This window comes from Lotus japonicus, chromosome 2 (assembly GCF_012489685.1).
Source record: "Lotus japonicus ecotype B-129 chromosome 2, LjGifu_v1.2".
Taxonomy (NCBI): Eukaryota; Viridiplantae; Streptophyta; class Magnoliopsida; order Fabales; family Fabaceae; genus Lotus; species Lotus japonicus.
The window spans coordinates 89,141,989-89,153,565 of NC_080042.1; the positions used below are offsets into that span (position 1 = coordinate 89,141,989).

The 11,577-nt window shown below is 37.1% G+C and overlaps 2 protein-coding genes across 2 annotated transcripts; one reads left to right on the forward strand and one right to left on the reverse strand.

The window, feature by feature from the left end:
• The first annotated feature begins 2,073 nt into the window (after positions 1–2,073).
• Positions 2,074–6,273, forward strand: LOC130740755 (uncharacterized). Its single transcript, XM_057593439.1, has 4 exons — positions 2,074–2,451; positions 3,922–4,545; positions 4,866–5,041; positions 5,198–6,273. The coding sequence occupies exons 1-4, from the start codon at positions 2,447–2,449 to the stop codon at positions 5,794–5,796; spliced, it is 1,404 nt and encodes a 467-aa protein (XP_057449422.1). The 5' UTR covers positions 2,074–2,446; the 3' UTR covers positions 5,797–6,273.
• A 205-nt stretch (positions 6,274–6,478) lies between these two features.
• Positions 6,479–10,679, reverse strand: LOC130740757 (NEDD8-conjugating enzyme Ubc12). Its single transcript, XM_057593440.1, has 6 exons — positions 10,524–10,679; positions 10,062–10,174; positions 7,499–7,607; positions 7,177–7,255; positions 6,933–7,049; positions 6,479–6,852 (listed from the first exon to the last, which is right to left on the reverse strand). Exons 2-6 carry the CDS (start codon positions 10,168–10,170, stop codon positions 6,715–6,717), a joined length of 552 nt encoding a protein of 183 aa, XP_057449423.1. The 5' UTR covers positions 10,171–10,174; positions 10,524–10,679; the 3' UTR covers positions 6,479–6,714.
• Positions 10,680–11,577: the final 898 nt, after the last annotated feature.

An 11,577-nucleotide genomic window follows, 5' to 3' on the forward strand; every position in this document is an offset into this window, starting at 1 on the left:
GAGATGGTTATATAACCAGTTCACTCTCCACATTGATGTATTAGATTTCTAGTATACATTGGTAATTAATCAAAGGGGCTTCACACTAATATATTTGGACTTCACATGTCTTTGATCAATGTTATGGTACATGAATAAACAAAGCCAACGAAAATGAACAAAAAATTGCACACGTGCATTAGGAAGGGCTCATGTGGGACCCACCAGCACGTGTAATGTCATCTATTAAAGTATTAAACCCTACAACTTAAATTTTTTAAGTTTATCCTTCTGAAATTAAGATGTTTGATGTTTCTATTCAATTTTATTATTATTTATTTTTCTTTTCTTTTTGAAAACCTCTAATTAATTATTTATTCTACTTTAGCTCAAATGTATGTATTAATATACTAGGACCCGAAATGACGTAAAAGTTCTTTGACCAATACAATATTGGGCTGGCTCATCATCGTAGCTTAGTTCGTTTGCTTTAATTCACAAAATTTTCATTTTTTTGGTGAGATTTTTCTTCAAAAAAGGCCGGTTTTCTCTTTTATAGTCAATCAAGTGTATTTGCTTTATGTCATAAGAAAAAGGGTCAAGCTTTGAACCCAAAAAAAAAGGGGTCAAGCTAAAAAAGGTTGAGCCCATTTTGTGGAAACATCCCAACACCATGGGCTGGCTAGCTCCTTCCCCAATTGAATAGAAAATATAGCAATACTTTTTTTGACAAAACACTAAAACTAGATTTACTTAGGTCCTGCCATGTGAATCAGCTGAAAAATTAACGTATATATTCCCTAATCAAGCGATTACTTGAGGAATAAACTATATTCTTCAATACAAGTTTATAAGACACTCTAAAAAATTCTCAGTGATTGTCATCGAGAAGTTAAAGACGAGGTAGTTGTGAAAAACTAAGGTACCAACAAAAATAGATAAATAAAGACTTAAACGGGTGAAAGTAAAAGCTGAAAATGTAAAGTAAAGGCTGGAAAATAAGTAAATAGCTCTAGAAAAGTAAAGGAAATAAAATAAATGAACAAAGGAATTATGAAAAAAATTGTAAGTTGTATTGATAGTTTGATTGTTGTTTTATACAAATTGCGTCATCCCTACTCCCTTTTTTAGGAAAAATTCAGCTAACTACAACAGTTAATCTGATCCATTACCACTAAACCTTGTTTATACACACAAGTCACTCATAGATCGTGGGGTACTAGTGTCTGCATAGTCTTAGTCAATCCGGAGACTATTTCGCTCGATGTTCCTTATATCAGTTGGTTCATAGTGGAAAACCATCATTTCTATTATTAAGGAACAAAGCTGATGCTTAAGGCGCACGTGACAAAACTTTAGAAGCTTCAAAATATCTTTTTATCTTTGCTTAGACTTTTGTCTCTGTCCACAAATCTCGTCTATATGCGTGATTATTATTGTTCAGCTCTTCTAATTTGTCGTGCCAACGACTAACCATGTGGTTTTGCCTGCAACATTAACAACTAGTCCCAACCCTATGCTACGCGTAGCTTGTCTTTTCAACTGCCAAAGTAGTCGTTACATACTTTTGGAGCCATTGTTTTATATATTTAAAAACTTTCATGGAAAAAGAAATAGATGATTTCATTTCATGAGATCCAAGATTGAGAATTCAAAATCGATTATTACCTTAAGTTGAATAGAGTTCTTAAACTTTACCCTTTTTAACTACATAAATTTCTGTTGTTGTAAAAAAGGAAGTCTTGAATCTTCATCTAACTTAATGAATAATTGACTAGTCTAACTCCAGATTGCCTAATTGTATGGTCCCTGCTCATTGATCGCACGAAGACAATGATAACAATAAGAGAAAAAGTTTGATGCACCGATACACCGTCAACCAATCAGATTTCAAGGATGTGAGAAAATCTCTTTTTTCATTTAATTTATTTAATTGACATGTCACATCCTTAAAATCTGATTGGTTGACGGTGTAAAAAAACTTTACACCGTCGGTGCATCAAAATTAAACTCTAACAATAATGACAATGAAGTGAACAAAATTGGAAGAATTCAAACCTGAAATTAAAACTTGAAGAGAGCAGACGCTAACACAGGTAACACGTTCCACGTTTACTAGGCAATTGTACAAATATCCAAACATGAGATGAGATTGAAAATGAATCCCATCGAATCATCATCAAATCCACTTTGACCCTATGATTTTGCTATGTAGATTCAGCACGAGTATATGTTATTTGATCAGTAATTATATTTCTTCAAATTAAGAAAGAAATCAATTAAGAGATATCAAAACATGCACTAAGTACCAAACAAAACAAAACGTTACATCGGAATTTTCAATTGGTCAGTTTATTTTGTCGATAGTTTATTGCGTCAGATCCATCCGCCACCAACGTTGGCCTTTGTCTGAAACTTGCTCTCTCGGACATGCGACTCAGCCGATCCTCAAATCACACCAGAAGCCATGAAGTGAGTGCTTTTTCTTCTCTCTTTCTGTACATGTAGTTGTTTCTATACCAGAAGCGTAACTGAGAATGTAAAGCATCGTTTTACTCAACTTGTACTTGACTTTGTTGTTATAGCAACTGCTGTACATTGAATGAGATTGATTATTTCCCCCCCGGTGTTGGATTGATAGGTTTATGAAGATACTTGATGATAATGAATTCAAACTAATGACCAAAAATATTGAAACTCTGTTTTGTAACTAATGGGTTGGGTCATAGGGCTTTCTAAGCTTGGTTCTTGTTCAGGATATTAACATGATGGTGTTTATGTTTCTATTTATGTGCCTTAGAAATTCTAATAACTCCGACTTGTGTATTTTTTTTTTCTCACTTATGAATCTTCTATTGATTTGGAGTAACTACATCCCTTCCTCTATAAATTTGTGTGCCTAAATTTGTCCCTTTTTTACGTTTGAACTTCTGCTGAAACCTAGTTCTATATTCACAGTTCATGTTTTTAAATCAGATGGATGTAGTTCTGTTATATAATTTGAACTCTTCATGGATTATGGTGCATATCCTATATTCTAGTGCTAGATACTTACATTTTAGACTAAGAGAATTTCCCAGATGGATTTTAAATATCTATTCATTTTTTCCTCCTTCCATGCATTATATGAAATCATCTGCAGACCTATTGCCTCATGAACCAAATATGCCCGAAACTTAAAAGGCATGAAATTGAAGTCTCAATAAGCGCCAGTATATAGATCTACTCTGTTAGGGGGATTGATCAAGCAAGCCTACTATTGAGGCTCTCACCGTTTGAGTTGTTACTTTAATTAGAAGTTTTTATCCAGCTACACTTAAGGTCGCACTATACAAAATTTGCTGCAAATCTAACATTGTCTGGAGTGAAGTTTCTAATAAATCTGCAACATTCAATTTTTGGATTAGTTTTCCTTGACTAATGTTTCTTCACGGGAAATACAGCGCACTGAATTAAAATCAGGCTTTGAGATAGAAACACCATTATAGAAATACCAATTTAGTGGCGATCTGTTCTTACAAGTTACAAGGATATAAACTTCTGTCTGTGAAAGATGCATAGTTTGTACATTCATTTGTAAACTCTTGTTGCTATCTCAAAAATCACTTAGAGATGCATTGGCAATGACAAGCGAGCAGCCAGTATCATATAATGATTAGATTTTAGACCAACACACATCATTCATAGCAACTTAGAATAGCATATATCATTCTTTATGCATTTGGAAATTTCATTATAAACTTCTAATTCTGTGATTTTGTGAAAAATGAGGGCCTAGACTACATCTTTAATTATTCACCTAACTTTGTCTGATATTCTAATTTTTCTTCTTCTTTCCGTTCCTTTTATTTCAGTTCCTAATCTGAAATAATGGTTGCAGCCATGGCTCTTATCTCTTCTTCTTCTTTTCTAAGTTGGCCTCACCATAATTCTTTATCACAGGACAAAACAGATTTTTGGCGTGTCGCTCTCGCTCATTCTTATCAACCTGGCTGCTATTATGGAGCGTGCCGATGAAAATCTTCTTCCATCTGTCTACAAAGAAGTCAGTGAAGCATTTAATGCCGGACCGTCCGATTTGGGTTACCTCACATTCATAAGAAACTTTGTTCAGGGACTATCATCTCCACTGGCGGGTATACTTGTCATTAACTATGATCGCCCCACAATTCTCGCTATGGGCACGTTCTGCTGGGCTCTATCTACAGCTGCTGTGGGTGTTTGCCGCGATTTTATGCAGGTTGCATTCTGGAGAGCAATAAATGGCTTTGGTTTGGCAATTGTGATTCCAGCACTACAGTCTTTCATTGCTGATAGCTACATGGATGGAGTGAGAGGAACTGGGTTTGGATTACTAAGCCTTGTGGGTACCTTGGGGGGCATAGGAGGTGGTGTTATGGCTACTGTCATGGCTGGTCAGCAGTTTTGGGGTATACAAGGTTGGAGATGTGCCTTCATTTTGATGGCAACTTTGAGTGCATTGATTGGAACCCTTGTTTTACTATATGTGGTTGAGCCAAAAAAAAGATTTACCACCAATGTTGATGCTAGTCAGAGTTCAGATAGGTAATTACATATTATTAGCATGTTTGGATCAGTTTCTCTTTCAATCATAATCAATTATGAAACCTAGAAGTTACTCACAGAAGCTCAATCCCATAACTGATTGTCTTCAGAATCAATTGTAGAAGGGTTACATACTTACATGCATTATTACTAACACCGCCCATTTAGCATTTGGTACAACTTTTAGTACTTTTTGACCTCTTAAGTGCCTCCAAACTGTCATATTTTTTCATCCTCATGAATAATAACTGACAAATTACTGAATTCATTATATCTATTTGATTTGTAACTATTGGTAAATTAACTTCCTGTGTTACCAGGGAAGACCCTATCTACAAAGGCAATGCTAGTGTAGCATCAATTTGGATGACCTCTTGGGCAGCCATGAAAGCTGTGATCAAAGTGAAAACATTTCAAATAATTGTCTTACAGGGCATTATTGGTTCACTACCATGGACAGCCATGGTATTCTTCACAATGTGGTTTGAACTAATTGGTGAGAATCAATCCAAATTCTGTACATTGATATTCTAAAGCAATTTTGCAATTTTGTGTTTTTCTAGCTCTTGAATTGCTACTTCACTACATTGATATTCAAACCTTATGAATACACCTGTACTTGCTAGATATGATGAACTGGTACATCGTGCAGGTTTTGATAATAATACTTCAGCAACCCTCCTCAGTCTTTTTGCTATTGGATGTGCCATGGGTTCCTTCTTTGGTGGATCAATAGCTGATCAATTGTCACGTGTCTACCCTCATTCTGGTCGAATCATGTGCGCACAGTTCAGTGCATTTATGGGTATTCCATTCTCATGGTTTCTTCTCAGGGTAATCCCCCAGTCAGTGAGTAGTTTTCTTACCTTTTCTGTCACCCTCTTTTTGATGGGTCTAACTATCAGCTGGAATGCAACGGCTGCAAATGGTCCTATGTTCGCCGAGGTAGTCCCGGTGAAGCACCGGACCATGATTTACGCATTTGATCGTGCTTTTGAAGGCTCATTTTCTTCTGTTGCTGCTCCCCTTGTTGGGATTCTTTCAGAGAAAATATTTGGATACAATGCAAAGTCTGTTGATCCCATCAAAGGATCTTCACCGGAGGCCCTTGCCTTGTCAAAGGGCCTTCTTTCAATGATGGTGATTCCATTTGGATTGTGCTGTTTGTGCTACACACCACTATATTATCTATTTAAGAAGGACCGTGAGAATGCTAGAATTGTAGCCCTGAAAGAGGAGGAGATGATGTAAGAGACACTGATTGCATGAAAGTCTCCAATGCTCCTAGTTGGAGTAAGAAAGTTACATCTTAAAAATGTGGTATCATCTTCCGCTACATTCTCGAAACATTTGAAACTATCTTCTAACAATGAAATGGGCTCATTAGTTTTAAATTTGAAGAGACCGGGTTAACCACACATTTATAGTTGGTTCATGACGAGGAGGAACAAGCTTGTTATGAGCCATTGCGTCCTCTTGAGATGACAAATCTGATGAACGGATCAGAAATATTATTTTGTAAATGTTGGCAGAAGAATGGTAGCACATCATAGATAATGGAACTCATGGCTATACTGTTTTGCGGCACAATTTTTAGTTTTCCATCGGTTGTACACTTGTATGACTGTAATATTTACACTTCAGGATATTCAAATGGTTGACAAAACTTTGAAGTACAATCTCAGTGCTACGGAAGAATACACGAACTTCAATTTTTCACTCTCAAAACACCCTGCCTCTCTTCAAAAAAACATTGTTTATCCTCATGCTAACCATACTCTGTTTACCAAGTTAAGTAGGATCGGAACTAATAAATATATTCAGTTTCCCAAAGTAAGATTTTTACCAAGTAGGATCGACATTGAATTTACCGGAAATCCAAACATAAAAATATTGATCGATGAACCCATTTTCTGCATGGTCCACATGGGAATAGTATGTCAACAGTAACATTCAATAAACCACAGAAGTTACAATAACATTCAACTTGTTTAGCTTTTCGATGCGTTTGGTGGTCTAGGAAACTAGTCCTTGTTGCTCCACCAAGAAAAATAACATACTGACGAAAGTAAGATGCAATTTTTAAAATAAATTTTACAATCCATGGACCGTCAAAGCATTGATAATATATCTGAACAGGGGACTTGAGGGGTATTATCAAGCAAAGGTTTACATACAGCGTGGGAAAAAGGTTTGTCCCACGTACCCACCAGCCATTGCCCTCCTCACATTAGATTCGAACAACTTTGGGTTCTCTCTCAGCACAGTTGCGGCTTCATGATTCAGAGGATCCTCAGAATTTGGTTCCTGCACACAATAAGAGGGTTAGATTCAAAAAAAAATCAAGGATAACCAAAAGGGAAAAATCAAAAAATCAAAAACCATACCGTAAAGAGATGATACAAGCCATAGATGACAGTGTTTATATTAAGGACAGGCTTCCAGTCTTCTCGTAAGATGTTCAAACAAACATTTCCCTCCAAATCAATATTAGGATGGTAGACCTGCATAAAATAAGTTCATTAAGAGAATAGGAAAACAACACGTATACCCAAAATTAAAGTTAAACCTGATCTCTCTACATAAATGGAGCATGAATTGAGGTAAAACAGATAATCAAGTCAATCCTACCTTTGTCTTGCACTTCACCTTCGGTGCTTCATGGGGATAGATGGGAGACACTTGGAATGTGAACAAAAATGTGCCACCTCTGTAATAACAAGCAAACCATAGTGGAGACTAGTGAGTTTTTTCTTCATTTTGGGGTATGGGTATAGATTTTAGATCCTACCAGATTATAAATTTACTAAGTGTTTAAAAAAATATAAACAAAACAAACAAATAAATAAACATAAGACGAAGCCAACATACATCAAGCCTTCAACAAGAGTCAGTAGTAAAGATAGATCAATAAGTTGAAAGTAAAATGCAGATAACATGTATGCTTCCTTACAAGTAAAATCCATCATCTGGTCGAATTGAAACTTCAAAGTTCATCAGGTCATCTTTGCCATTGGGGAATGTTATGGTACAGGATTTTGGTAGATTCAGCTCACTTATATCTGAAAGATTAAAAGTTCCACTGAGACAAAAACTTGTAAAACAAAATAAAATGGCAAAAAACTACAGGCTCAAGCAAAGGTTGAAACAATAAATGTCTCAGATCAGCAACTATAACACTACAGCTTGACAAGTCATATCATAGTTGAACTAGTGAACTTTATACTCTCTACAGGATAGAAGACAGCAAGTCAGGAGAGCATGTAGATATTTATCTAACATTATGCATCTTCAACCTTTAAAAGATCTGAACCATCCATCACGGCCTACCACGCCATCCAGCAACCTGTAACCTCCGACCAACCTCAAACGTCTTTCCAATGACCTACCCAGGAGCCTCAACATCATGCTATGCACTAAACCGCTATAATGTTTTTGTGATCAGTCGCTACCCGCCACTATCCGGGATTCAGAACACTGGTTTTAACCACAGAAATATCAAGTCAAGGCTTTATACTCTCTTCTCTTCTCCACCTCATTTCTTTTTGGGGCTTGACCAAGAAGAATAAAACAAGTTACATCCACATGTGCTATAATGTTTCCCCACTTGATACTATAGTCAAAGAAAAAAAAAATATTATTGGCAAATAGTAGTAGGTAAGAATGTAAATTCTAACTCACTCCCTGAACCAGAAACACATAAAAGCTTGCAAAACAGCTTAGCATTCACAAAGGACAGAACTTATGAAAAGCTATATAGGTCCTGTTAGTACTGGTACCAAATCAAAATACAACACTTGGATTATCATTTTCACATCAGTCATTCACTCGCTCACTAACTCAATTAAATCTCCTGTCGCTACAATTTTCCATTGCTGTTCGCACATGGGTCCCATTCCACTGTATCTCACTATCTTATGATCACGCTTTGTCATCCAACGCACCACACCCCATAGCACCACTGTTCACTACACCGTGGTGGTTCTGCCGCCACAACCACCACCTGCTTCAATTTTGTTCCACTTGAGTTCTGTACAATAGTAACTCACATATCTGATAGCTCTCAACAACACCACTATGCGACCAAGCCCCGAACAATCTCAGCCTAGTTCACCACCTATGGAACAGCATGGCTGCAGCACTTCTCTCCATAGTGCGTCTAGGCCGAACACGGAACACCCTCTGCTCCACTGTTGCGTCAGGTTGCGCCCAAGGGGCTCATATAACCATTGCAATTGAATTGTTTACCATGTAAACATAAACTTGACAGTAATGATGTGGAAGTTACTACACATGTATTATATTTTGCCAGGCTAACAGCATAGCAGTCAATCCCGGATAGCGGCGCGTAGCGGCCGACCCCAAAAGTGGGATAGCGGGACGGCCGCTATTCTGAATTTCTATATATTTTATATCATAAAAATTAATGCTACAAATTAATCACAAATTCAGAATTCATGTCTGATGAGTGAAAAAAAAAGGGGGTGAATGAATACTCTATAAAAGCAACAAAGTAAAAAGAAAAAGGAATAAATAAGAATCAGAAAAGATATAAATAGAAGAAACAGAAACTGGGCCGGGAGACTTTAGAAAACAAAACTCCTGGGGCTGCAAAGGGTTCGCCGGAAGCTGGACGGTGCTCTTCGCAGGTCACGCCGTGGCCATGGGGGTAAACGGTGGCTGAAGAAGGTTGCATGGTGACCATGGGTTCTGGTCGACTCAGACGCAAGATGAAGATGTGAAGCAAGATGAAACGCACGTTTCACTTATTCCAAAGCGAAATGCCAAAAGTACCCTCAAAGTTTAACCTAGTTTTAAATTTCGAGGGCAATTTGGGTTTTTCATCAAGTTCCACTTATCTTCTTTCTCTAGCGCCGCGATCTGCTGAGATTCTCTGAGATTTTGGCCGCGAATCGCGCCGCAGAAAGTTTCAGAATCGCGGGGACGGCCACGACACGACGACGCTATAGCGGCGCGATTTTCCGTGATTGACTACTATGGCTAACAGTACCCACAGGAGACATGGAGCTGCTTCTAAGCTTTGTCCCATTACAAAATGAAAAGTGTGCTGCCGTGCCCATGCCCTACCAAACTTAGCTACAGTTCTTTTGAGACCAGAAACTAAAATAAATGACTTCCGGTTATAGCTTCGGTAGATCATGCTTTTCCTTTTTAATTTTTCATTCTATAATAACTAAGAATCTATAGTAATCTAAAAGGTAAACCATAAAACCGTATCTTCCGGAATCAAACATAACAATTAAGATATTCATGTTATCTTTCCCTGGCTTTCAACCTTATCCCCGCCCGCCCTCTCCATCTAGATGGAGCCAAGCCCTGCAAACTACTGCTCTAGCAACTACAAGGTATACAAGCACCTTTAATACGTTTTTTAATCCGGTTCAGAGCCTCGCTCGGACGACTGATCAAGCAAACATATTAGCACCACACCTTTACGAATTGCATACAAATTCAGCATGAAAAAACATACAAAAAAGTTTCAGTAAGAAGGAAACCTTTATGAAGACGCAACTCGCCAGCACTTTGCTTCTTAACAGGTGGTCCACCACTTGCATTTTCAGCCTGTTCTCTCTGCTTTTCCTTAACTTTGAAAAGTTTGATCATGTTCCTACAAAAATCACATAAGAATATAAGAATCATACACAATAAACCCAATAATCCTCAGAAATTCGAATAGCAAAACACTCAGCTCTTACTAATCAACAAAAGGCAACGCGATCTAATAGCAAATTAGTAAATCCAAACCCTAATCATGTTCTTACGACCGAGCATATGATTAAATTAGCAATTAAGGTGAAGTTATTCAAAAAAAAAATCAGAAGCAAGAGAGAAACCCTAGAATATGAAACACGAAACGGATCGAGAAATCTGAAGCAAAAGGAACAATGAAATAGAGAAAGTGGAAAGAATAATAAGGAAGATGAATGAGATTTGTGAGAGAGAAGAAGGGAATGAACCTGGTTGAGAAGAGAGCGCGTAGAGTTTTGGGGGTTTTCGCACTGCGCTCTGCAAATACCGAGTGCTAATCTTTTTAGTTCTATTTTCTTTTTCGCCCACAAAACCAAAAGGGCTTCGAAATATGTAGTAGCTTTTTCTACACGCTGAATTATTATTTTTTTTGTTCTAAATTTGGGCATTGATTTTTTGTTTATTTCATTCAATAATTGCAGGCTTTTCTATCTACTTAACTTTTTTAAGGAAAGCTAATGGATAATTATTGGGGAAATCAAATTTGAGATACTGATGAAAAATAACTGAGGTCCAGGTCCAGGTCCAGGTCCAGGTCCAGGTTTAGGGATGGCATTAGGTAATTCTGCCATTAGTAGTGCGAGTAATCTTAAAAATACATTGGGTTAATTATTCTTAAGGGGCGCGTCACAACGGATAATTTTGCTCTAATAATCAATAAGCTTAGTGATAGATTGGCATCGTAATAATAAGTTACTGAATAAAGCATGAGTGTTTGTCTTACTAAGTCTGATTTGTCTTTACTTTCTGATTATTGTATGCGGATTCTCTAGTTTCCAAAATCAGTATGTGATCATGTTGATAAAATCGTTCAAAATTGTATACAGGCAAAAGAGGGTAGTAGTTAAAGTTGGAATCTAGGCTTGGAGTGATATTACACAGCCTGAGACTATGCCTTGGAATCCGAAGTGCGCGAATGAATAATGAGGTTTTGTTGGGAAAACTTGAGCATAGTCTTATTCATGAGCAGGATAAATTGTGGGTGAAGGTATTTACTCAAAAAAGAAAATTGGGAACGAATTTTATTATTATGGGTTGTTATCAAACAAGTGATCTGTATATTTGGAAGGGTATTACCAAGGTCAAGGATGTTATTGGGACTAGTTTTGCGCTGCAGTTGGATGATGGTAGTTTGTCGCTCTAGTATAAAGATTGCTGGGTGTTGATAGGCTATGTGATCGTATTTCTTATGTGCATATTTCTGATACTAATTTTAAAGTAGTTGATCTTTGACATAACGGTGGTGGAATTTCGTTGTTCTTC